The sequence below is a fragment of the Anolis sagrei genome, chromosome 13 (genome assembly GCF_037176765.1).
Source record: "Anolis sagrei isolate rAnoSag1 chromosome 13, rAnoSag1.mat, whole genome shotgun sequence".
Lineage (NCBI taxonomy): Eukaryota > Metazoa > Chordata > Lepidosauria > Squamata > Dactyloidae > Anolis > Anolis sagrei.
The window spans coordinates 7,372,452-7,399,586 of NC_090033.1; the positions used below are offsets into that span (position 1 = coordinate 7,372,452).

The 27,135-nt window shown below is 46.9% G+C and overlaps 2 protein-coding genes across 3 annotated transcripts; both read left to right on the forward strand.

Moving 5' to 3' along the window:
* The first annotated feature begins 5,683 nt into the window (after positions 1-5,683).
* On the forward strand, positions 5,684-25,573 carry DDI2 (DNA damage inducible 1 homolog 2). Of its 2 annotated transcripts, XM_060758856.2 has the most exons (10): positions 5,684-5,899; positions 13,258-13,387; positions 13,486-13,734; positions 13,829-13,955; positions 14,954-15,081; positions 15,908-16,036; positions 16,131-16,234; positions 17,145-17,334; positions 20,883-20,944; positions 22,333-22,432. In XM_060758856.2, the coding sequence occupies exons 1-9, from the start codon at positions 5,762-5,764 to the stop codon at positions 20,897-20,899; spliced, it is 1,212 nt and encodes a 403-aa protein (XP_060614839.2). In that variant the 5' UTR covers positions 5,684-5,761; the 3' UTR covers positions 20,900-20,944; positions 22,333-22,432. The 2 variants fall into 2 exon arrangements, with proteins under 2 accessions (XP_060614839.2, XP_060614838.2); XM_060758855.2 differs by lacking the exon at positions 20,883-20,944 and having other exon boundaries at positions 5,685-5,899; positions 22,333-25,573.
* LOC137097757 (ras-related protein Rab-35) lies at positions 10,621-11,905 on the forward strand. Its single transcript, XM_067472702.1, has one exon. The coding sequence runs from the start codon at positions 10,832-10,834 to the stop codon at positions 11,435-11,437; it is 606 nt and encodes a 201-aa protein (XP_067328803.1). The 5' UTR covers positions 10,621-10,831; the 3' UTR covers positions 11,438-11,905.
* Positions 25,574-27,135: the final 1,562 nt, after the last annotated feature.

Sequence of the window (27,135 nt, forward strand, 5' to 3'; positions counted from 1 at the left end):
GTCGAAACCACGCCTCGCGCGTGCGCAGGAGGCGTCTCAAACGAGCGGAACCACGCCTCCGATGCCGATGCTCTCGGCGCCGGCCCCGCCTCCATCCCTAGCAGGCGGGAGGGAGGAGGAGCCTATCAGGGCTTCTCCAGTTCATCCCTCGACATCGGCTGTTGAAGGAAATGCCCCTGATGTTATAGCTAGACGCCGAACACGTGCGCCTTCGCGATCGGCTAGAGCGAAGGGGACCAGGAGAGACAGGTCCAGCTCCAGCGATTCCACCACGTCATGTTCAGATTCCTCATGTTCTGCAAGGAAGCGGAGGCGTTCGAGGATTGAGAGGGCTTTCTCAATCGCCTCTTCGAGATCATCCCACTGGGGAGGACAGAGGGAGAGGCGCGACCACCCTCCTCCACAAGCAGGCTTCTATCAAGTTACTCCTAATGGGGGCATCGTTTATTTTGGGAATGATGACATTCCTTCTCCAATGACCCAGAGAATTAGTAGGCAACCTGCTCCTGAGAAACATACCACTGTTTCAAGGCATCGCCCTCAACTCTCAAATAAGAATTTGAGATGCCCTCTGTCAGGCATACCAGAAGGGGATTTGGATGAGATGGAGCGCCACCACCACGAGGACTACACCTTGGACAATAACATTGATTCAGACGCCTCTGAGGAGGCAAATGATGCCTCTAAGGAAGAAAAGGAGGCGGAGCTCCATCCTGCTCGCTCTGATGACTATAATAAGTTTATGCAACTCATAGGGAGAATGATAACTGCTTTGGAAATTGCAATTCCAAAGCCATCTTCTACAGTAGATGACCCTATGTTTCCCCCAGAACAACAGGACAACCCGTCATCTGCAATACTCCCTACCTTACCATACTTACTAAAGTTAACTAAAATCCCTGATATGTCCCCTGCCATTGTATCAGCAATTCCTAGGAGGGTAGACCTTCTTTATAGGGTTGACCTGTCCACAGCTAAGTGGTTGGCCCGTCCCTCTGCACCAAATACGGTGGTGGCTGAGGCGGCTAAATCCAAGAAGCCAAAGAAATACACGATCTCCCCCCCGGATAAGGAGGGCAGGAAAATAGATTCTTTAGGAAAAAAGGTCCACATTGCAGCAGGCTTATTTACTAGAATAGCCCATTATGCAACGTACTTAAGTGGGTATCAGAGTTTCCTATGGAACCAAATAGCACCTTATGTTGACAAACTGCCTGTAGGTGAAAGGCGTTTGCCACGGGCCTTTCTAACTGAGGCGACCTCCCTTTCACGTTTTCAGAAGGATATTGGAAAACACATGGCGGAGTCCGCGGGCAAGTTACTAGCTACTGCTACTGCCATTAGACGTCACGCTTGGCTCCGTGCATCCTCTTTATCAGAGGACAGCCGTTCCTTAGCCGAAGACCTTCCCATGACAGAAGAAGGCCTTTTCGATCCTTCCACTGACGATAAAATAAAGCATTCTAGGGAGGTTCTTCATGCAGCCAAGTATGAGTATCCGTGGCAACCGGGATACCAACAAAGGCCTCGCTGGCAGCAACCAGCAAGCTCATATCGTAAGGGGTATTTTAATGGATATAATAATGGTCCAAGTTTTAGGAATGTAAACAACAAATTCCAACCTAATAAGAAACAGAATTATAATGCTAAAGCGAGGTTTCAGCCGTATAATAACAGGGCAAGAAATGGAGGGAATCAAAAACGTCGTCTTTGATGTTCCCTTTGCATTTGAGATCTTGGGGGATAAGTCCAGGCATAAGTTGGACACTCCAAGTGTTACACCTCCCCCCCAACCCGTGATGTTTTTTGAAAGACTCAAACCTTTTAGACATGTTTGGGATATGATCACTACCGATAAGTGGGTTTTAAGTATAGTTAGTTTTGGTTATGCAATGGAATTTGTGTCTCTGCCCCAGTTGGGCATTTTGAAACGTACCCCTGAGTCTCCTCCTTTGCTGGAGGAAGTATCTAAGCTGTTGGGTAAGGGGGCAATCTCCCCTATCGACCCCTGTGATGTCAATAGATGTTTTTTCTCTAGGTATTTTCTGATTAAAAAAAAGGGAGGTGGGCTTCGACCTATTTTGGATCTGAGAGAAGTTAATATGTTCATATTTTCCCAGAAGTTTCGCATGGTGTCCTTGTCATTGATTCTGCCATTACTTAATAAAGACGTGTGGTTCGCTACCATAGATTTAAAGGATGCTTATTTCCACATATCAATGGCAAAACATCACAGGAAGTACCTTTCATTTATGGTAGGGGAACGGGCTTTCTGTTTTAATGTCCTTCCCTTTGGGCTAACAACAGCCCCACGGGTTTTCACAAAGTGTATGGCAATAATCGCGGCCTACCTTCGTACCCGTGGGGTAACTATCTATCCATACATAGACGATTGGCTCTTGGTGGGAGACACCTACGAAGGGTTAATTGTACACATCAATACAACTATTTCTCTTCTCCAGTCTCTAGGGCTTGTTGTCAATGCAGAGAAGTCCAATTTGCAACCAAATCGCAAGATCCAATTTATTGGAGCTGTGCTAGACTCAACAGTACAGAAGGCCTTCTTACCAGAGGACCGTTTCGTGTCTCTACGGTCCCTGATTGTCCCTGTCATTCAGGCGGACCAGGTGCAGGCAAAGAAAGTGCAGGTTCTTTTAGGCCATATGGCATCCATGACTGCCGTAACACCGTATGCAAGACTACGCCTCAGACCGCTGCAAGCCTGGTTTTTGTCTGTTCACAAACCGGGAGTGGACAAGGCCAGTGCCCGGCTGAAGATGCCATCGGGGGTCAAGCAGTCCCTGTTATGGTGGATAGAGCCGTCAAATGTCTGTGCAGGCCACCCATTTCTACCCCCCGAACCATCAAAGGTAGTTACCACAGATTCCTCCATGAGTGGCTGGGGAGCGCATTTGGACGGTCTCGTAGCTCAAGGGATGTGGACTCCCGAAGAGGCTGTGTTCCACATAAATGCGCTGGAGCTTCTAGCGGTGGAAAAGGCCCTGAAGTCCTTCGAACGGCATCTGCTGGGCCAAGTGGTTCAGGTGGTAACGGACAACACGACCACTATGTATTATATAAACAAGCAGGGGGGTACCCGATCGCGGCCACTATTAGACCTAACGTCGCGCATCTGGGATTGGTGTGTAGTCAGAGACATTTATTTGATAGCGGTGCACTTACCTGGGGAGGAGAATGTACTGGCCGATGCCCTCAGCAGGTCTCCCCTGTCAAACCACGAGTGGTCCCTTCATCAAGGCGAACTGAATCTCATATGCAATGCTTGGGGAACACCAAAAATAGATCTTTTTGCATCCCAGGAGAATGCGAAGTGTTCCCAGTTCTGTGCTCGCAGACGAGCCAATCACGATCAGGGCTGTCTGGGGGATGCCTTCCTTCTGAAGTGGGTAGGCAACTTCCTTTATGCATTCCCCCCGTTTCCACTCCTGCTCAAAGTAATAACAAAGCTACGGAGGGACAAGAGCCACTGTATTCTGATCGCGCCATGGTGGCCCCGCCAACCGTGGTTTGCGGCTCTCCTCGAGATGTCGAAGGGCACATACAGAAGACTGTCGGGCAGGGTGGACCTCCTAACGACACAAAATGGCAAAGTGTTCTACCCAGACGTCCACACCCTGGGGCTGACAGCTTGGAGAATAACTCCCAGTGTTTAACTAATCAACTGTCTCTAAAGGTTAGGGAGGTGTTAGAGGCGGCCCACAAGCCATCAACCACAAGGTCTTATACATATAAAATGAGGCGCTTTAAGGAATTTTTAGGAAATAGGGGCTGCGATCCAGCTACGGCTCCAGTCACGGAGGTACTAGAGTTCCTAGGTTCACTTCTGGACTCGGGTTTTACATTATCGTCGGTGAAGTGCTATCTCGCAGCCATGTCGTGGCATAGGAGAAAGCAGGGCATGCCTTCTCTCTTTACAGACTATTACGTCAAGCTATTTCTAAAAGGCATGGGGAATTTGAGACCAGCGGTTTCCCCTGTTGCCCCGTCATGGAGTTTGGAGTTAGTACTAGATTCTCTCCAAGGACCCCCGTATGAACCAATGGCTGCGTGTCAGATGTCCTACTTGTCCTGGAAAGTTGCCTTCTTAGTAGCCATAACATCGGCAAGGAGAGTAAGCGAGTTATGCGCGCTTAGAGCGGACACGCCGTACCTACGCATTCATAAGGACAAAGTGGTGCTTCGCACTGACATTGCGTTTTTGCCAAAGGTGACGACTAACTTTCACATGTCTCAAGAAATGGTTCTTCCAGCTTTCTTCCAGAACCCATCCTCACCGTTGGAACGGAGATTGCATCTACTAGATGTTCGCAGAGCCATTGCATTTTACCTTAGCCGGACTAAGGACATAAGGAAGACCCCAAGGCTATTTATAAAATATCGACAAGATTCCAATGGCCTCCCGGTGTCCTCGCAGCGTTTGTCTGCTTGGATTGTGTCAGTAATAAAGCTAGCGTATCAAAGATCGGGACGTGAACTTCCTCTGGGCGTTAGAGGTCACTCAACTAGAGCACAATCAACGTCCACAGCCTTTTTGAAAGGTGTGCCTCTGGACGCCATATGCCGTGCAGCCACGTGGTCCACACCTATGACTTTCGTGTCACACTACAAGCTTGACTTAACATCGAAGAGAGATGCTGCCTTTGGTCGAGCAGTGTTGTTTTCTGCGGTGGCATGACTCCCACCAGCCTCGGTGAGTGGCTCGCTAGTCTGTTACCATTAGTGCGCATTCACAGCATAGCCACGCAGGGAAAATGAGAGGTTGCTTACCTGTAACCGTAGTTTCCCTAGTGGTATGCTGTGAATCCGCACGGCCCCGCCCATCCTCCCCGCAGTTGTCATGCCTCCTCTTTGAGCAGCTGTTGCGGCCGAAGAGAACTGAGGCGGTTAGCCTACCGCTGGCTATATATAGTAGCATGGGGAGTGTGCGCGGGGCCAACCGCCATTCCATTTCAAAATTTAACTGAAATTTCCGAGCTGTGCTGCGCATGCGCAGAAGGATACCATTAGTGCGGATTCACAGCATACCACTAGGGAAACTACGGTTACAGGTAAGCAACCTCTCATTTATTATTGCACACCACTTTTATAATTTTTATTATTGTTGTTATTATTATTATTATTATTATTATTATTATATCCCAGGGTTTTTTGTTTGTTTTTTTTGTTTTTTTTGTTTTGTTTTTGTTGTGTCAGGAGTGACTTGAGAAACTGCAAGTTGCTTCTGGTGTGAGAGAAGTGTTTCTATTATCATTTATATCTGACTTTTCATATTATTATTTACATATAATTATTATTATATCCCATTATTATTACTATTATTATTATTATATTAAGTGGCTGAGGGGGAAAAGGAAAGGGCTTGAGGCTGTGAGGAATGATGGGAGTTGCAGTCCAAAACATCTGTGCTGTATTAGATCCTATGGCAGAAACAAGACTCCTTTCCAACCCTATGGGTTCCGGAAGTGTGTAAGCGTTGCCCTTTTTCCCTCTCCTCTTTGTTCAGGAGGGGGCGTGGTGCGTGTTCGCTTGGGTTCCAGAAGTGTCTGCGCGTTGTCCTTTTTCTCCACCCTCTTTGAGGGGGAAGGGGGCGTGGCGTAGGGCGCGCCCCGCCTTCCTTTTGCGGCGCCCGTTGCCGTAAAGCGGAAGGGAGGCCTGGCGGCTGCTTTCCGGCAGCGTCGTCAGTTGTGAGGCGCGGCTTGTGGCGTGCGGACGGGCTGTCGCTTGGGCCTGGGCGCCGGCGATGCTGCTGACGGTGTTCTGCCTGCGGAGGGACCGCTCCGAGCTGACCTTCTCGCTCCAGGTGGACGCCGACTTCGAGCTGCAGAACTTCCGCGCCCTCTGCGAGCTCGAGTCCGGCATCCCCGCCGCCCAGAGCCAGGTAGCCAGCCAGCCCGGAGGGGGAAACCTGAGGGCCTCGCCAGGCCTCACCCTCCTAGGCCGCGCCTGGGTGGGAAGGCAGGGAAGAGCCCTCATTGGGGAGCCATGGGGTCAAAGGAGCTGGGGCTGGGAAAGAATACTACTAATATTATAATAAATAGAACAATAATAATAATAGGAGAGCCTTTAGTTTAAGCTAAGTTGTGCCTGTGTTGTGCTGGGAGAGAAATACTATAATAATAATAATAATTGAAGAGGCTTTGTCCTGTGTTGTGTTGGGAAAATAATAGTAAGAATACTAATTTAATAATAATAATAGTAATAATAATAAGTAGACCTCGCCCTGTGTTGTGTTGGGAAAGTAATAGTAAGAATACAACAATAATAATAGTAAGATCTCGCCCTGTGTTGTGTTGGGAAAGTAATAGTAAGAATACAATAGTAATAACAATAATAATAATAATAATAATGATGATGATAATAAGTAGACCTTGCCCAGTCTTGTGTTGGGAAAGTAATAGTAAGAATACAACAATAATCATAGTAAGATCTTGCCCAATGTTGTGTTGGGAAAGTAATAGTAAGAATACAATATAGTAATAATAATAATAATAAGAAGTAGACGAAGAAGAAGAAGTAGACCTCGCCCTGTGTTGTGTTGGGAAAGTAATAGTAAGAATGTTAATATAATAATAATAATTAGATCTCACCCTGTATTGTGTTGGGAAATAATAGTAAGAATACGAATCTAATAACAACATCAACAATAATAATAATTAGACCTCGCCCTGTGTTGTGTTGGGAAAGTAATAGTAAGAATACAGTAGTAATAATAAAAGAAATATAATAATAATAATAGCAATTATTATTATTATTATTGAAGAGGCTTTGTTATTATATTCTTACTATATTCTTACTATATTATTATTATTATATTCTTACTCTTATGTTCCCAACACAACACAGGGCGAGATCTAATTGTTGTTGTTGATGTTATTATTATTAGTATTCTTACTATTTTTGAGAAAATGATGGTAAGAATACTAATATAATAATAATAACAATAATAAGTAGACCTTGCCATGTGTTGTGTTGGGAAAATAATAGTAAGAATATGAATATAATAATAATAATAATACCGCGCTGTGTGTTGTGTTTGGAAAATAATAGTAAGAATGCTAATATAATAATAATAATAATAATAATAATAATAATTAGATCTTGCCCCCTATTGTGTTGGGAAATAATAGTAAGAATATGAATCTAATAATAAAGACAATAATAATTAGACCTCGCCCTGTGTTGTGTTGGGAAAGTAATAGTAAGAATGCTAATATAATAATAATAATTAGATCTCGTCCTGTATTGTGTTGGGAAAGTAATAGTAAGCATACAAATATAATAATAATAATAATAATAATAATAAGTAGACCTCGTCCTGTGTTGTGTTGGGAAAATAATAGTAAGAGAAATAATAATAATAATAATAATAATAATAATAATTTGGGTAGCCTTCACCTTACACTGTGCTGTGCCGGTGTTGTGCTGGGAAAATAATAGTAATCATAAAAGGCAATATTATCATTAATAATAATATTAATAATAATAATTGGAGAGCCATTGGTATAAGCTATGCAGTGCTTTTGTTGAGTTGGGAAAGAAATATAATAATGATAATAGTAATAATAGGAAAGCCTTTAGTTTAAACTATGTTGTGCCTGTGTTGTGTTGGGAAAGAAATATAATCATAGTAATATTATGATAAATATAATAGTAAATACTGTTTTTACTGTTTGTGAACCGCTGTGAGTCGCCTTCGGGCTTGAGATACAGCGGTATATAAGCAAAGTAAATAAATAAATAAATATATTAATAATTGGAGAGCCTTTAAACTGTGTTGTGCCGATGTTGTGTTGGGTAAGAAGTACAGTTGTTGTTATTGCTGTTGTTGACTAGTAATAATAATAGGAAAGCCTTTAGTTTGAGTGAGAAGTACACTTATTGTTGACTTGACAGGGGTTGTGTGGCTCCGCCCAGCTCAGTGTGGTTTCCTCACCTGGGTTTCGGGGATCACCTCTCCCATCAGCTCTTCCCTTACTGCCTGAGATGGGAGTTGTAGTCCACTAACGCCTGCCTTGTTGGGCCTGGATGTTTCATTATATCCGAATGCTTTAGGATGATGTGTTTACAGCCCGATTTCCTCGGCCATGTATTCCAGTTTATGGATCCAGATGATCTGCTTTGAGCTGGATTATATGGCAGTGTAGATCGAGCCTCAGAGGAGGATCTAACAACAACAACAATGTAATTTTCTTTTTGCTGGATCAGGTCTCTCTCTCTCTCTTTTCGCAAGGCCCACCCCCCCCCCCTCCTTATGCTGCCTATTTTGGGAGGCTGTAAACACCATGTGGTCTTTTTTGGAGGGGGCTCCTGGTGCCCCGGTTTCTGGTGTCGGGCTTCTTGGAAGGCGGCCATGGTGGGCACTTGCTCTTCTTTGGCGGAGCTCATATAGGGGAATTATTATTATTATTACGTTTACCTATATCCTGCTTTTTCTCTCCACCCGGAGACTCAAAGTGGCTCGCAACTAACAGCAGTGCAATACAACTTCAGATATGCAAAGTATTAAAACGGTATAAAACATGTGTTGTCGAAGGATTTCCTGGCCGGAAATAGTGGGTTGTGGTGAATTTTCTGGGCTGCCTGGCCCTGTTCTAGAAGCATTCTCTCCTGACGTTTGGCCCACATCTATGGAACGCATCCTCAGAGGTGTGAGGTCTGTTGGAAACTAGGCAAGTGGGGTGTGTTTGTATGTAATGTTTGTTTGTGGCATTAACATAACTCAAAAACCACTGGATGAATAGACTCAAAATTTGGACACAAGACACCTATCAGGCCAACGAGTGACCGTTACTCATAAAAACACTGAAAAACACAGCAAAAGAGACTTAAAAAGCCAAAAAACAAAAAGTACGTTACAATGCATGCACTAAACTACACATATACACAAACACACATATATAAATATATAAACAAATATATATAAACACAAAAAAACCACGTATACACAGACTGGGCCACAGCAACGCATGGCAAGGCACGGCTAGTACATCTATATAAATACAAATGTAATGTTCGTTTGTGGGATTAACAGAATTTGATGTTAATTCGTCCAATGATTTTTGAGTTACGTTAATCCCACAAACCATTACTTTTTATTTATATAGATATCTATATATCTATCTGTGGAATTATGTCCAGGATGGGAGAAAGAACTCTTGTCTGCTGGAGGCAAGTGTGAATGTTGCCATTGGCTAGCTTGATTAGCATTGAATGGCTGTGCAGCTTCAAGGTTTGGCTGCTTCCTGCCTGGGGAATTCTTTGTTGGGAGGTGACTACCTGGCCCTGATTGTTTCTGGTTTGGAATTCTTCTGTTTTTTGAATGTTACTCTTTATTTACTTCTTGATTTTCGAATCTTTTAAAATCCTAGTGCCCAGATTGTGTTTATTTCCTCCTCTTCTTCCTCCTCTTCCTCTGCACTGAGGCTGATTCCAGTAGAACTGGCTCGCTTGCAATCCTCTGCACCATCCGCCTGATTGCTCCACTCTTAGGGAGGATCTGGAGGAGAATGGTGCCAGGATGCGTGTCTGTCAGTCTGTCTGTCAAGCGAGTCTGGGCCAAGAAGTGTCCTTGCCAAGCCCTAATGGGAACCTGCCTTGGAGCCAGGGTGGCTGCCATCACAACATCAACCACTCCAAAGGAAAGGCTGTTGGGCGGCTGGCCTTATTAACGAAAGTCCCTCGTCATAAATGCACAGCAGAGTAACTTATCTGTAGTAGCGTGACCCAGCACCAGTAGCCCAAAGTGATAGAAAGAACAAAAACACACCGAGCAGTGTTATCTCTTGCATAGAGGCTGCGCCATTTACATAGGAGGTTACAACAAAAAGGTTTCCATAACACAAAGTTCTTTATACTTTCTTCTTTACTTCCACACTGAGCTTCTTCCTCATGCAGATAAACAGCTTCACTCTCACACCAAAGTTACACAGGAGATTTTTACACACAGCAGCCTTCACATTGGATGGCCTTCAACCTAGGGCTTCTCTCACTGAAGCTTCTCATACTGAGGCCTACTAACACTGAGGCCTTCAATTCTGGGCTTCTTTCTCGTGCAGATAACGGCTTCGCTCTCACAGAGCCTCCTCTCACAACATAGTTACACAGGAGCTTCACACAGGAGCTTTTTACACACAGCAGCCTTCACGCTGGAGCTTCACATACGATGGCCTTCAACCTAGGGCTTCTCTCACTGAAGCTTCTCGTACTGAGGCCTACTAACACTGAGGCCTTCCACTCTGGGATTCTTTCTCGTGCAGATAACGGCTTTGCTCTCACAGAGCCTCCTCTCACAACATAGTTACACAGGAGCTTCACACAGTAGCTTTTTACACACAGCAGCCTTCACGCTGGAGCTTCACATACGATGGCCTTCAACCTAGGGCTTCTCTCACTGAAGCTTCTCGTACTGAGGCCTACTAACACTGAGGCCTTCCACTCTGGGATTCTTTCTCGTTCAGATAACGGCTTCGCTCTCACAGAGCCTCCTCTCACAACATCGTTACACAGGAGCTTCACACAGTAGCTTTTTACACACAGCAGCCTTCACGCTGGAGCTTCACATACGATGACCTTCAACCGGTAATTTTTTTTCCAGCGGCTCGAGCAGCGCGCATGCGCTGTTGTGCCAGGAGGGAGTGAGGGAGCCTGGCCGCTGTTGTGAGCGCCGCCGCTGTTGCCGCTCTTCCTCCTCCTCCTCCTCCTGCTGTCAGTTCCGGCTGTTGGGCCTCGGAGCCGCCGCCTGAGGAGGTCTCGCGCTCTCCTTTCCCGCCCGTTTCCCCCCCCGTGGTCCTCCCCATCGACGCCGCCGGCCATGGCCCGGGACTACGACCACCTCTTCAAGCTCCTCATTATCGGCGACAGCGGTGTTGGCAAGAGTAGTTTGCTGTTACGTTTTGCCGACAACACTTTCTCAGGCAGCTACATTACCACAATTGGAGTAGACTTCAAAATCCGGACAGTTGAGATCAATGGAGAAAAGGTCAAGCTACAGATCTGGGACACTGCAGGGCAGGAACGTTTCCGAACCATCACATCAACGTACTACAGAGGAACACATGGGGTCATTGTGGTTTATGATGTCACAAGCGCCGAGTCCTTTGTGAACGTTAAGAGGTGGTTGCATGAAATAAACCAGAACTGTGATGATGTTTGCCGAATATTAGTTGGTAATAAGAATGATGATCCTGAACGGAAAGTGGTGGAGACAGAAGACGCGTATAAATTTGCTGGGCAGATGGGGATCCAACTGTTTGAGACCAGTGCTAAAGAGAACATTAATGTCGAAGAGATGTTCAACTGCATCACAGAGTTGGTTCTGCGAGCCAAGAAAGACAACTTAGCAAAACAACAGCAGCAGCAACAGAATGACGTGGTGAAGCTAACGAAGAACAGTAAAAGGAAGAAGCGGTGCTGCTAATGCTCTTTCACCTGCGGCAGAGACTGGGCATGCGGACAGCTCGGCCCTTCCAGCCAGGTGCAAGCGTTTCCACTGAGCTCTGCCCTGGGAGGACTGATGGGGTTTTTCCCTCACTCTGTGCCGTTATTTAAATGAGTTCTCTCCCACATTTTCGGTCAGGAGGCACCCTTACCACAATAGTGCCAAGAAGGTCTTGGATGGAGGGAGTTCTGCCCCTCTCTCCTCCCGACTCTTTTTCAAGAGCATCTTGGAGACAAAATGTGACTTTGCCTACCAAGGGGACTTTTGAGCCTAAGAGTTTGTACATAATGTATATTTGCTTTAACCAGCTGCGCCTCCCCCATGTCACTTCAGCTTCTGCCTTCTTAACATCAGCCAATCATGAGTTGTTGAGAATTCATCTTTTACTTCTTGTTTCCTCCAAAGATATAAAATACCCCAGTGCCCTCAAATTGGGTTTCCTTGCTGGCATCTACTGGTCTTCAGCCTTTGTTTTAGCCTTGAAGTTTGGAGCGGGGTCTTAGATGTTTCCAAGCTTTCAGTTGCATTGAGGTCGTGTGCCTCCCTCCCGCCCCAAATTCTGGAATTGCCCATATTGTTGAGGCTTTTGTCAGTAGCTGCGCTCTCCTCTCCCACCTGACTGGAAGTGACCTTCAACCTAGGGCTTCTCTCACTGAAGCTTCTCGTACTGAGGCCTACTAACACTGAGGCCTTCCACTCTGGGATTCTTTCTCGTTCAGATAACGGCTTCGCTCTCACAGAGCCTCCTCTCACAACATCGTTACACAGGAGCTTCACACAGTAGCTTTTTACACACAACAGCCTTCACACTGGAGCTTCACACAGTAGCTTCACACACAAGCCCTTCTCGTACTGAGGCTTACTTCACACAGAGGCTTTTCTCACAGAATACATGGTTCACATTTTTGTAATTAAAATACGTAGTAAATTTTTAATATTTCTGGCAAAGACAACACTGCCCCACAGGCAACAGTGATGTGCCCCCCCCCCCAGGCCATTTGGACCATCTATCCTGGCTCCGTCTGTGTCTTGGCCTCCTTAGGAGCCAGTCGGGAGCCCTTCCCACCGACGAGAGACCCTGCCTTGACCAGGGACTGGCATAGAATCATAGAGTTGGAAGAGACCACATGCGCCGTCTAGTCCAACCCCCTTCTACCATGCAGGAAAAGCACAATCAAAGCACCCCTGACAGATGGCCATCCAGCTTCTGTTTCAAAGCCTCCAAGGAAGGAAATTCCACCATTCTACATTAACATAATATGTAATATTATAATAATATAATAATTAATATTATAATATGTAATATATGTCAATATAATAATAGTGATGTTGGAAGAGACCACAGGACCACTTAGTCCAAACCCTTCTGCCATGCAAGAAAAGTACAATCAAAGCACTCCTGACAGATGGTCACCCAGCCTCTGCTTAAAAGCTTTCAAGGAAGGAGCTTCCACCACATTCCAAGGCAGAGCCTTCCACTATTGAACAGCTCACTGTATAGTCAGGAAGTTCTTCTTAATGTTCAGGTGGAGTCTCCTTTCCTCTCATTTGGCTCTGTTGAGTGCATTGAAAACAAGCCCCCTCCTTCTTTATGACACCCTTTCACATCACGATGCATGGCTCTTCTCATGTCTCCTCTCAACCTTTTCTTCTGAAGCTCAACAGACACAATTCTTCTCCTCCTCAGAGGGATTATTCATGGTCTCCAGACCTTTGATCCTTTGGACACCTTCCAGCTTAGAGTCAATATTGTTGTTCTTCCTCCGGGCGATAACACGCCGTGCTTGGCTCCCTTGCAGATCGTCTATGCGGAGCGTCCCCTGACGGACAACCACCGTTCGCTGGCCTCCTACGGCTTGAAGGACGGGGACGTAGTGATCCTGCAACAGGTGGAGAATGCGGAGGCGCGGCCCCCGGCGCCCTTCCCTGGTGAGAAACCCCTGCACTCCCCCCTGCCCCACTCTCCCCTCGGCTTCTCCAGAGCCAGGCCTCTCTCTGCCTCACCGCCTCTGTCTCATGATGTCTAGGCCTGCCCAGGATAGACTTCAGCAGCATCGCGGTGCCGGGGAGCTCCTCCGTGCCACCGCCTGCCCCTCCGCCCGCCCCTCTGCCGGCCTCCGCCTCGCACCCGCCTCCCCCGGACCTGCCTTCCTCTCCGCAGGGGCTGGACAACCCGGCGCTCCTGCGGGACATGCTGCTGGCCAACCCGCACGAGCTCTCCCTGCTCAAGGAGCGCAACCCACCCTTGGCCGAGGCCCTGCTCAGCGGAGACCTGGGTGAGCGTGCTTGGGGGGCCTTGAGGTCGGCCACCTTCCTGCCCCGCTCTCCCTGGCGGTGGCGGTGGCGCTCACCGTTCCCTTGTTGTTTCAGAGAAATTTACACGGGTGCTGGTGGAGCAGCAGCAGGACCGGGCCCGGCGGGAGCAGGAGAGGATCCGCCTCTTCTCCGCCGACCCCTTTGACCTGGAAGCGCAAGCCAAGATCGAAGAGGACATCAGGTAATGGGGCCAGGGGCTCAAAAGGCAGAGCGGCACTTGGAATAATAACAATAATAATTGTAGGAATAATAATAATAATAATAATAATAATAATAATGACAACAATAATCATGATATTGTAATAATAGCAGTAGAAGTAATACTATAATAATAATAATAATAATCATATAGTGATAGCAATATAGTAGTGATGTTAATAATAGTAGTACTACTGATACTATAATAATACAATAATGATAATAGTAATCATGACACTGTAATAATAGCAGTGATACTGATACTATAATAATAATACAATAGTGATAATAATAATTGTGGCACTAACAATAGTAGTAATACTGATGCTTATTATAATCTTATATTGCTATGTTTTCATTTGTTTTATGTAATAGTGTTATTATTGTTCATTATTTGTGTTTTCAGTTTTATTTTATGTAATTGTTGTTTTGGGCTTGGCCTCATGTAAGCCGCACCGAGTCCCCGTCAGGGAGATGGTGGCGGGGTACAAATAATCATGGCACTGTAATAATAGCAGTAGTACTGATACTATAATAATAAGATTATAGTGATATTAATAACCGTGACACTGTAGTAGTACTACTGATACTGTAATAATAATAATATTATAGTGATAATAATTGTGACACTGTAATAATAGCAGTAGTACTGATACTATAATAATATTGGTAATAATGATATTGTAATAATAGTAGTAGTGGTAATATAATAATAGTGATGATGATGATCATCATGTTACTGTAATAATAGTAGTAGTAATAAAATAATACTGATAATAAAATAACAATATATTAAAGTGCCTAAAACAAAACTTAGAACACTGTAAACACAGACACACATATACGTATATGTGTGTAATAATAATAAATGTATTGCCCTCCCCTCCTTGCAGCTCGAGGCAGGGTACAATAGGGTGATTGGTCTGAACCTGGGGTAGCTTTGCACAGGCTTTTACTGGACTGTTTTGACCTTGGTTCCAGGCAACAGAACATCGAGGAGAACATGACCATCGCCATGGAGGAGGCCCCTGAGAGCTTTGGCCAAGTGGTAATGCTGTACATCAACTGCAAGGTCAACGGCCACCCCGTCAAGGCCTTTGTGGACTCAGGTGGGCCCCCCACTGGCACCATTCTCCCCTTTTGGCTGACACAAGGGATGTAGGGGGTCTCGAGTGGAAGAGTTCAGGGTATCATCATGGGGAAGAAGGTCAGGCTTTGTCACCAGAGGCCCCTTCTTCTTAGTGTCATAAACTAATAGAGTTGGAAGAGATCACATGAGGCATCTAGTCCAACCCTCTTCTGCCATGCAGTAAAGCACAATCAAAGCTCTGTTGAAAGATGGCCATCCGGCCTCTGTTTAACAGCCTCCAAGGAAAGAGCTTCCACCAGGCTCCGAGGCAGAGAGTTCCACTGCTGAGCAGCTCATATAGTTAGGAAATTCTTCCTTAATGTTCAATGGAATCTCCTTCTCTGTTACTTGAACCCATGGGTCCATTGAGTCCGTTGAAAACAAGCCTGCCCCCTCTTCCTTAGGAGACTTGTAACTTAGAAGACCTCAGTGGGAGAAAGTCTGAGAAGGCATAACAGTGTGAGGTAGGCCTTAGTCTGCTACTCTGCTGTGCGTTCATGGGGGGGGGGGGGGCTTATCAACAAAAGACCCTCCCCATGAATGCACAGCAGAGTAACAGACTAAGGCCTATCTCACTCTGTGAGGCTTTTTCACAGACTTTCTCCCATTGAGGCTTATCTCACACTGAGGCCTACTAAGCTACAGACACACCTGCTTATATAGAACGGCAGCTTTTGCTGAGTCATTGCATCCATTTAACCCTTTGAGTGCTTGACTCACATTTTTGTAATTAAAAATACCTAGTTAATTTTCAATATTTCTGACAACTTTCACATACATATGCATGACTCTTCTTCTTCTTCCAGGGGCGCAGATGACCATCATGAGCCAAGCTTGTGCGGAGCGGTGCAACATCATGCGGCTGGTGGACCGGCGGTGGGCCGGCATCGCCAAAGGGGTGGGGACCCAGAAGATCATTGGCCGGGTCCACCTGGGTGAGTGAGTGGTCTCCTGGGCTGGCAGAGGTAGAGGAAGGGGACTTCTGGGAGTTGACATGGCTCTCCTTTCTCGCCTTTCCACCTGCTTCAGCTCAGGTGCAGATCGAAGGGGACTTCCTGCCCTGCTCCTTCTCCATTCTGGAGGAGCAGCCCATGGATATGCTGCTGGGGCTCGACATGCTCAAGAGGCACCAGGTGAGGGAGAGGGACCGTTGGGCGGGCGGGGTTTGGAGAAGAAGAAAACACAGGTGGAAAAGGGGGTTGGCTGCAGCCCCTGCCTTTTCAAAGTGAGGTGCCAACCACCTGTTAGGGCTCAGCAGCAAGGGGTGTTGGGGATTTTGCTTCAGAGGATGAGGGAAATAATGGATTTGTCAAAGTCTCTTGTCAAATTAGGCTGAAACACAGACAAAAGTGCAGGCTTTAGATCAGAGAGAAGGGCCGACAGCTGCAGAAGAGATAGAGAATGTTTCTCTTGGGAATCGGCCTTCTCAGCCTTCAGAAGATGGGGAGTTGTTCCGTGATATGAGATTAGATCTCTGCTCAGAGAGAGCCAAGGAAAGGTTAATTAGAAGGTCAGAAAGACTCAGTGAGAAGCTCAAGTGTCAAAGGGATGGTCTCATGTCTGTTTGGTCAGGTTTGAGCTTAAATTAGGTGATGTTTTCCTGGTCTCTTCAGAGCAGACAACATTGCCATAAAATCAAGTTCACGTTTAGCTCTCAAGTTTGAGTTCTTACCGGAGTTGTAAGCCACCTTGAGTCCCCTGAAGGGTGAAAAAGGCGAGTTAGAAATGAAGTAAATAAAGATGTTGGGGATTCTGCTTCAGAGGATGAGGGGAATGATGGATTTGTCAAAGTTGGTGTTGAATCAGGCTGAAACACAGACAGAAAGGCAGGCTGTAGATCAGAGAGAAGGGCCGATAGCTGCAGAAGAAAGAGGATATTTCTCTTGAGAATCAGCCTTCTCTGCCTTCAGAAGATAGGGAGTTGCCCCATGGGTCCACTGTGAGTCTGTGGGAGCCTCGTCGAGGATGGCGAGTAGGCCCCTGCATCTCATGTCCCAGCGGCCCTTTCCTTTCTGAATGCCTTCCCTTCACCCCCCTTTTTAGTGCTCCATAGACCTCAAGAAGAACGTCCTGGTGATCGGCACCACAGGCTCGCAGACCACCTTCCTCCCGGAGGGGGAGCTCCCGGAGTGTGCCCGCTTGGCCTACGGGGCTGGCAGGGAGGAGGTGCGGCCCGAGGAGATTGCGGACCAGGAGCTAGCGGAGGCCCTGCAGAAGTCCGTGGAGGACGCAGGTACCAGGGGAAGGCGGGTCCCGAGGAGGAAAGAACGCCGCATGCTTTGGCCATTGGGGGGTGCCCCAGGATGCCGGTCTGTGTCTGTCTTCAAAGGGGAGGACAATGCACAAACAGAAAGAAAGAAATGAGTTCTTTTGCTTACAAGGCAACCAGGGGACCATTTGCTGCACCCGCTCAGTTTTGTATTGTGACCTTTGAGCCTTAGCTCTTGTAGTATTGGTAGTAGTAGTAGTAGTAGTAGTAGTAGTAATAGTAATAATAATAATAATAATAATACACTTTATATTCTGCTTTATCTCCCCAGAGAGACTCAGAACATTACAATGCACGTATATGGCAAACATTAAATGCCTTTTACTCAACAAACAACATACAATACACAGACCGACAAAGGCCTTCCCCTTTTCATCTCCGACGTCAACGTCCAGCCATGGGTGTTGGGGCTTTCTCTCACTGAGGCCTACCTCACACTGAGGCTTTATCCCACAGAGGCCATTCTCATAATGAGGCCTATTAACACACTGAGGTCCCTCTCCCACAGAGACCTCATAGACATAGGGCTACTAAGCTACAGGCACACCTGCTTATATAGAACTGCAGCTTTTGCTCTGTTGTTGCATCCGTTTAACCCTTTCACATTTTTGTTATTAAAAATATCAAGTTATTTTTTAATATTTCTAACAATGGGGAGGTGCTCTTGTTCCATTTTCCATGTCGAAATAGCCTGCTGTCCATAGATATCTCCGGTCTTTTTACCGGCATGTCTGCATGGGGCGCCCGTTTACCTTCCCGCCGAGCTTTCGAACTGCTAGTTTGGCAGAAAGCAACAGCAAAGGCTCTTTCGATTGCTCGATTGGCGGATGCTGTGATGGTTGATTAACCTGTTCAATGCCACTGAACTCTAACCAATGAGCTTCCTCCAAAGTGGTGGTTCAGCTCTAGCAGCAACCAGGTCAGGCAGTGAAGTTGCCTACGACCCCTTGTCCCAAACCCTCACCCTTCAAAGGATGGATCTGTGCTGCCAAAGAATCCGGTTTCATGTTCTGGAACTGCGTTGTGTGGCAATGTAGATCCAGCCTCAGCGGCTGCAGGTAAACACCATTCTCACCTGGCAAGGCAAGTCAGGACTCATTCTGTTTTGGAGGAAGCAGCCTTGGCCGCTCATCATACATGAAGTGAGCGTGGCTGAGCCTTTGCCCAACTTCCTCCCTTTGAAAACCCTAGTGACATCCGAAGCAAGACCTCGGGAAGAGAGGAGGGCACGAGCGAGAGAGCGCCGTGTGTCTTCGGCATCCTCTGCCCTTCGCAGGGCCGCATGCCTCCTCTTGTAGCGCCCAGAGAATTGCCAGCATACCATATGGAACGCCAAGGAGATCGCATTGTATGCTTCTTCTGACATTAAAGCATTTGAACAGATAGAGCTCAGGTGTGAGTTTTGTTCAGACCCCTCTCCCTGCCCTCGGCATTGAGGCAGCGCATGCTGTAATGCACGTAAGGCTTGGCCTTGACCTGTACACTTCCAAGGCTGAGGAAATCCAGGAGCTTCATGGAGTAGCTTTACACACAGCTTTACCCACAACGCCTTCAACTTGGAGCTTCTCTCGTCGAAGGTTCTCACACCAGGCCTTCTCATAGACTAAGGCCTACCTCACACTGTGAGGCTTTTTCACCGACTGAGCCATTCTCATTCACACAGAGAGAGTTCTCTTACAAACTAAGACCTACTTCGCACTGTGAGGCTTTCCCTCACAGACTGAGGCCTCTCACACACTCTCACACAGTGAGGTCTTCTCGCACACTAAGGCCTACCTCACACTGTGAGGCCTTTTCTCACAGACTAAGGCCTACCTCACACTGTGAGGCGTTTTCACACACTGAGATGTTCTCTCTCACACAGAGAGGCTTCTCTCGCAGACTAAGGCCTACCTCCCACTGTGAGGCCTCTCACAAACTAAGGCCTACATCACACTGTAAGGTCTTCTCACACACTAAGGCCTACCCCACACTGAGACCTTTTCTCACAGACTAAGGCCTACTCGCACTGTGAACCGTTTTCACACACTGAGATGTTCTCTCACACACAGAGAGGCTTCTCTCACAGACTAATGCCTACCTCGCACTGTGAGGCCTTCTCTCACAGACTAAGGCCTACCTCACACTATGAGGCCTCTCACAAACTAAGGCCTACGTCACACTGTGAGGCCTTCTCTCACACACTATGGCCAACCCCACACTGTGAGGCCTTACTAAGGCCTTTTCACAGACTGAGACCTTTCTCCCACTGAGGTCTCTCTCAGACTGAGGCCTATTTCACTCTGACGGCTGCTAAGCTACAGTCACACATGCTTATATTGAATTGCAGCATTTACTGATTTATTGCACCCATTTTAACCCTTTTAATGCTTGACTCACGTTTGTCATTAAAAACACCTAGTTATTTTTTAATATTTCTGACAAGAGCTGCTGAACTGGCTTCCCAGGCCCCACAACTTGCCTCCTACGTCTTAGATCTTGCCAGAGCTTGCCTTTTTTTGCAGCAGGTTATGGAAATGCAGCGCGAAACATGGAGGCGCCTTTCCCCTTTCTGCGCGTTTAGGCTTGTTCAAGTCAGATAGAGCCCAGAGGAAGGAGAGCGGCTTCAAGACAGAGACAGAGTCGGCAGAGAAGCACAGAGGAGAGCTGAGCAACACAGAGACAGGACAGAGAGACATCAGAGAGGCCATACCCACTTTTCCTTGCAGCAATGGCCAGCCAGGATAGTCCTATCTAGCGAGGGAATGCCCTTGCCTTTTCCTAGAACAGCCAGAAAGTGCTTGATGTCCTCATTCAGTCCAAAACTTAAGAGCTGTAGCAAGAAGTCAGAGAGCAGGAGAGAAAACCTTCAGAAGAGACGTAGAAAGCAGGCAGAGAACAGCAGAGAGAACGTTTAGAAGAGCCCTCATCAGCAGGCAGAGAGCGGCAGATAAAGCCAGCGATAGTTGAGGACAGCAGAAAGCAAGAGATCCCTCCAGAATCCAGTCCAACCAGAACAAACCTGAAAGAGCAGCAGCAGCTTTGTAAGCCTTCCATACAGTAGCCTTCCAGGAGGATCAGGATAGCAAAGGCCTTCCCCTTTTCATCTCCGACGTCTGGAGGTGATGCTCAATTTCTGGCCATGGATGTTGGGGCTTTCTCCCACTGAGGCCTTCTTCACACTGAGGCCTTTATCCCACTGAGTCCTTCTTCACACTGAGGCATATTCATACTGAGGCCCATCTCCCACAAAGACCTCTCACAGACTGAGGGCTACTAAGCTACAGACATGCAATTGAGGAGATGCCAAGTGACAGAGGCCTTTTGCAAGCAAGGAATGGTAGAATCAGTTGGACGAGACCGCACGGGCCATCTAGTCCAGCCCCCTCCCACCGTGCAGAAAGGCACGCTCCAAGCGCAGGAAGGACGGTGTGGCGAGCGGGCAGGCGATGGCGAGGCCAGAGCTGCATGCGTGTGTGCTGCCTTGTGTGTGCTAACCCCAGTTTGGTGTGTTTGTCTCCTAATCCGAACAGAGCGCCAGAAGCCTTGATGCATGCAATGGGGCGTGCTGCCGCCGGAATGGGCCACAGACCAGGTATGGGTGAGCAGGGACTTGGCAGTGAGATATATACGATTCCGGCGCTGCAGGTTGAAAGCTTTGGTGCCAGCATTTCACTGGCTAATTTGGCCTCTTTCTGGGATGTTTGACCCTGAACTGCCCCTGAGTTGTGTCTTCCTGGCTGTTCTCAAACAAGTTGATAATCTTGAAGCGAAGAACAGCAGCTTGGATGAATCCTATAGAGCCGAGACAAGCGGCATGCGGGAATGCCACTAGCATGCTTTCCAGGTTTGGTTTGAGCTTACAGTGTTACTAGATGCTCAGCAGAATTGTTTCTCTACCTTCCTAATGCCGCAACCTCTTAACAGTCCTTTATGTTATAAATGACCCTATAAAATTATTTTTGTTGCGACTTCATAACTCTCATTTTGCTCCTGTTATGAATCATATGTACCTGATAATGCAGGATGTATTTTCGTTCACTGGACCAAATTTGGCAAAATATGCCCAGATTTGAATACTGGTGGGATTTTGGGGGGGGGGGGGGGTTGTCATTTGGGAGTTGTAGTTGCTGGGATTTATAGTTAACTTTCAATCAAAGAGCTTTCTGAACTTCACCAACGATAGAATTATGCTAAACTTCCCACACAGAACCCCCCTGCCTTCAAGGGACTCGCTGGTGTGAGCCTCTCTCCAGCCTTGCATGCTCTCCCTCACATGCACCAAGCACTCCTGCTCTCCCCTCCTCACTTGGAGTCTCACAAACAGCCCCCCCCCCCTTGGCTGAGAGGCCGGCCAATCACGACGGAGGAGGGCTTTTGGTGGGAGGATTTGCCCTCTGTTTCCAGAAAAGAAAAGAAGGATAGGCAGAGCCTTCTCTGACAAAGGCATTCCTCAGACCATTAGGAATATCTGTTAGGCGACCCCTCTGAAATGCCCATTCAACCCCTCCAGGAGTCACGACCCTCAGGTTGAGAAACGCCTCTGAGGACCCTTCCACACAGCCACAGAATTCAGATATCAAGGCAGACAATCCGCAATGTCTGTTTTGAACTGGATTATTCGAGTCTGCACTGCCATATAATCCAGTTCAATGGGATTCGATACAGCTGTGCAGAAGGGGCCTGTGTGTTATGTCCAGATTGTTTTAAACCGGCTCTTCTCTCTGGAAAATGAGTATATTTATTGTCTATCCTTTGATATGTTTCTGCCATTCGCCTTTTCCTATTGCATTTTCCTGGGAAAAGGGAAAACATGAAACCATTCCATAGTTTTGTGACTCCTGGGAGGAAAGAAATGGTCCCAACTGAGGCGAGAGATGAATATTTGCAGACTGTTTGGATCAAAGTTAAATATATTTTCCCAGTGTAATCCCAGCTTCATGCTTTTCTTTCTCTCTCTTTCCCTTTTTTTTCTGTGTGCAGAGAATAGTGACCAAGGAACTACCTCACGAGAAACGCCACCGACGTCCGACGGATTTAAACGTCCAGAGCTTGGTCCAAAGGCCAACAACCCTCGAAGCCGAATACTTGACCGTTCCGCCTCTGCTCCGGCCTCTATTTTCTCTCGTGGGAGCGGCCAGGCAGAGACCCTTCCTCCCGAGGATTCCCTCCCCGAATGTTTAGAAACTCTCGAAAGCGAGGAGCTGTTTCCACCTCCACCGCCGCCATTTTTTCCTGATGCCGTTGCTTCTGCCAATGCTGCTCTGGGTGGGAAACTTGGAGCAGAACCTGAGCATGTTCCTTCACAAACCACTTCTGGACCGCTGGCTCCTTCCTTCAGTCTGCAAGAGGAAACTCTCAGTCCTCCCGCCGAAGGAGGAAAAGAAAGGAGCTTATCCAGCCCGCAGAGGAAAGAAATGTCTGCACCCTTCCTTCTGGATCACACAGAAAGGGATCTGGGGCACAAGCTTCACTCAGAACCCAAAATGGGTGGGAAACCTGGAAATGGAGGGTTTCACAATGCCAAGGAGGCTGCTTCCCTTTTATGTGCGGGAAGGGGGGATGTGGAAAGAGAGGGATGCAAGGACTCCATGGAGGTCGACCATACTAAAACAGCCTTGTCGGGCGACGCAAACCTCACAATGGAGGTGGAACTCTCCAAGCCAGGCTCTTCTTTCCCTCTCGGTGGTGGTGGTCCTCCTCCTGAGGGTGATCGAATGCCGCCGGTGAGCCCTGGCCTCGAAGATCCGGGCGCCTCTCTCTCTTGCGCCTTGAAGGAGCTCCACCAGCTCCTGGTTGTCAGCTCCAAGCAGGACGTGGGCCTTTCTCAGCGGGAAGCCCTTCCAGAGGAGCATCAAGGCCTCCCTTTTCCTAGACACATTGAGCCCTTTGCGGAGAGTATGGAGAGCCTTGAGGCAAGGGAAGTGCAGCGGATGGATGAGAGCCGTGAAAAGGAAGCTGTACTCAAGTCCTTTGCATACGAAATGGAGAGTGTTGAGGTGAAGGAGGTGCAGCGGTTGGCCGAGAACTGTGAGAAGGAAGCTGTAGTTGAGTCCTTTGCATACAAAATGGAGAGTGTTGAAGTGAAGGAGATGCCGCGGTTGGGCGAGAACCGTGGAAAAGAAGCTCTACTCCAGTCTGTTGAGGATGACATGGAGAGCATTGAGGTGAAGGATGTGCAGCGGTTGGACGAGGGCCGTGAAAAGGAAGATCTACTCATGTCCTTTGAGGTGAGGAAAGTGCAGCGGTTGGATGTGGCCCATGAGAAGGAAGCTCTACTGGAGTCCTTTGCATACGAAACGGAGAGTGTTGAGGTGAAGGTGGTGCACGGGTCGGAGAAGGAAGCTCCTCTTGTTGCTCGGGAATCATCAATCCCTTTGGAGCATCTTCGCGGAGCTGAAAGTTCTGCATCCCCATCCCGTCTTTCATCCCCTGATCGTGTCCTTCACCCTGAAGTTCCAGAAGAGAGCCGGCTTCCTCAGGATGCGTCTCGGAATCTCCCTCGTCCCTCCCCGGAAGGAACGGGAACCCCCTTCCCCTCTGGCGGCGACCTCCAGAGATCCTCCGGTGCGGCGCTATTGCCTCCTCCGTCGCGACCTCCTGTTTCCGGCGTTGACCAGATCGTCGGGGCCGGCTTCACAGTGCAAGAAGCCGGCGAGGCCTTGGCACAGGCGGACGGGAACGCGGACCTGGCCCTCCTCCTCCTCTTGGCTAAGAACATTGTGGTCCCCACGTAGCCCCCGCCCCACCTTGCCTCCTCCCTTCTCCTAACCTCCTTCCATAGAAGCACGGAAAACAGGTTGTTCCTTTTCCAAAGTTCCCACCTGCCCGATTTCCCTTTGGAAGCAGAATGTCGGCATTGCATCAACTCCATCGCTTTTTAATTATTACGATTTTAATGATTAAGGTGAGGAATAAAGAGTCTTTATTTAAATACATGAGGCGAGGAATGGAATAAGCAGGTACCCAGGAAGCTTCTGTCTTCTGCAAGAGGAGACGCTGTTGGGGAAGGTGATACACAAGAGATTGCAGCAACGCGAGGCATATCGTTTTAGTCAGGGCTAATGCTGCAGCACGCACAGCGGAAGGAAGCAATAGACCCCGGTTTGCTGCATAATAGTGGTCTAGAAGCGCCACCCTGCTTCCCCATTGGCCCCGATAAGGATTGCTGCTCAATTGGGGATTTATGTCGGGAAACGGATGCAACGCGGCAAACTTCGCCCGCTTTCTTACCGTTTCTGCGTTTTGAGCCGACTGTCAAACTGCACAACTTACAGCCTTTTGGGAAAGAAGCGATGCTGCCTGGTCTTCATGGAAAGCTCCTTGGATTGATCTTGAAATTGCCCCCTTCCCCCCCAAAACCAGACACCACGCTGTTTGGCTAATCCTGGGAATGTAGCGCTTTGCCTCGGAGCCGGTGGTGCTGAAGCGCTCTCGCCGACTCCCTCCTCCGGCATGATTTGTTTCCATTTCTGGAACCGGCAATTGGGCTGGGAAACCGGAGAAAGCCGACTCATCTGCGAGAGCAGCCTGACTCATTGCCTTGACCCTCCGGCCGTCTCTTGGCCTCATCCCGACCCAACGTCCAACTCGGACTGGGAAGCAGCTTCCCTCGAGATGCGCAGAGTTTACGCAGGGACGCAAACCCTGTATGAACCAGGTTTCTCAAAGGTCATTCTGGGATCCTGTTAAGTTCCCCCAGCAAGGCGCATCAGGCTGTCTCTGCGGCCGGCTCAGCTCAGAGGGAAAGGCTTTGCAAAATATTGCACCCTCAGACTTGGTGGGATTCTGGTGGAGTAGTTGTGTCAGCTCAGGTCCACCCTCTTTGAAGATTTCAGTAGGGATCCCATCAGGTCCGCTGGCTTTGTTATCTTTTTTGTTGGCTGGTGGCTTTGCTGACTTCCTCCAAAACTAGGCAGTCGTTTGAAACCCAAGCCAAGCCTTCGTCGTCGGATCGTCGTCCTTCAGCTCAAACCCCCCTCCCTTTCTTTCTCCCCCCCCCCCCCGAAACATAATCATTGAAGGGAGTCGCAGCCTCTCAGGAATCTCCCCGTTGTTTTGCTTCAATGACGCCCTTCTCGGCCCCTTCCTCCCCCCTCCTCGTTCTTGCTCCTTGCAGCCCATGTTTGACTCTTTTGAAAACACTTGGGGGGTTGTTTCTTCTAGGGAAAACGACAAGAAAGACGTGTAAGCATTTTGGAAAAATAAAAAAAACTGTTTCGCAGCGCGGTGGTGTGGTCAATGGCTTTGCATGCTCATTTCAGGGCTCCACAGATGGCTTCAGGTGCTGCGTCATAATAGTCTTATGTCACCTGCACTGCCCTGGAAGGAAGGGAAAGGAAAGGGAGGGGAAGGGAAAGGAAAAGGAATTTGCCTCCTTTTCCCCCAAAACCAGGCATCTCTAGTAAAGGTGAAGATTTTCCCCTGATATTAAGTCCAGTCGAGTCTGACTCTGGGACTCTGGTGCTCATCTCCATTTCTAAGCTGAAGAGCCGGCGTTGTCTGTAGACACCTTCAAGGTCATGTGGACACTGGCATGACTGCATGGAGCTCTGTTGCCTTCCCTCAGAAGCAGTACCTATTGATCTACTCACATTTGCATGTTTTCAAACTGCTAGGTTGGCAGGAGCTGGGGCTAACAGCAGGAGCTCACCCTGCTCCCTGGATTCAAACTGCTGGAGCTCACCCCACTCCCCGGATTTGAACTTCGGTCAGCAAGTTCAGCAGCTCAGTGATAGATAGATAGATAGATAGATAGATAGATAGATAGAGGAGCCCCCTGTGCCGACAGAACTGAAGATTTACCAGTTAGAAGTTCGAATTCGGGGCGAGCATGGATGAGCTCCTGTCTGTCAGCTCCAGCTCCCCATTTGGGGTCATTAGAGAAGCCTCCCACAAGGATGGTAAAACATTGGGCAACATTCTTTCAGGCGGCCAATTCTCTCACACCAGAAGTGATTTGCAGTTTCTCAAGTTGCTCCTGACATGAAAAAAATTATATATTTATATTATTTTAATACTACAACCCTTCTAATAATATTAATACATATTAATTTTATATATTATCAATGTTACAATGTTATACATTATATTTTAGTAATGCTACAATATTGTTACCTATATTAATACTATTATATTGATACTACAATATTGCTATATATCATATTTAATATTAACGCAGCATGGTTATATATAATACATTAATATTACAACATTGTTATAATTTAATTAATATATTGATACTACAGTATTTTTATATATATTATATTTAATATAAAAGCAGCATGGTTATATATAATGTAATATTGCAAGCTTGTTACAATTTAATAAATATATTAATACTACAATATTGTTACATAATATTTAATATTAATGCAGCATGGTTATATATAATAATTAAATTAATAATGCAATGCAGGTTATAATGTAATATATTAATAATACAATGTTATATATTATAGTTAATATTAATATAATAAATTAATAATACAACATAGGTTATAATTAAATTAATATATGAATACTACAATATTGTTATATATATTATGTTTAATGTTAATATAATAAATTAATACAACATACGTTATAATTAAATTAATATATAAATACTACAATATTGATATATTATATTTAATAATATAATAAATTAATAAAACAAGTTAATATATTGATACTACAATATTGTTATATTGTTATATATATTATATTTAATATTAATATGAATATAATAAATTAATAATGCAACATTGTTATAATTTAATATATTGATACTACAATATTGTTATA

What these genes read in the sequence shown, in the direction of transcription:
- DDI2 (XM_060758855.2), top strand. Translation starts at nt 5,762, where the DNA reads ATGCTGCTGACGGTGTTCTGCCTGCGGAGGGACCGCTCCGAGCTGACC. An exon ending in CCTGCTCAGCGGAGACCTGG is followed by an intron (nt 13,735 to 13,828) that starts GTGAGCGTGCTT and finishes TTGTTGTTTCAG; the next exon opens with AGAAATTTACACGGGTGCTG. An exon ending in AAGATCGAAGAGGACATCAG is followed by an intron (nt 13,956 to 14,953) that starts GTAATGGGGCCA and finishes CCTTGGTTCCAG; the next exon opens with GCAACAGAACATCGAGGAGA.
- LOC137097757 (XM_067472702.1), top strand. Translation starts at nt 10,832, where the DNA reads ATGGCCCGGGACTACGACCACCTCTTCAAGCTCCTCATTATCGGCGAC.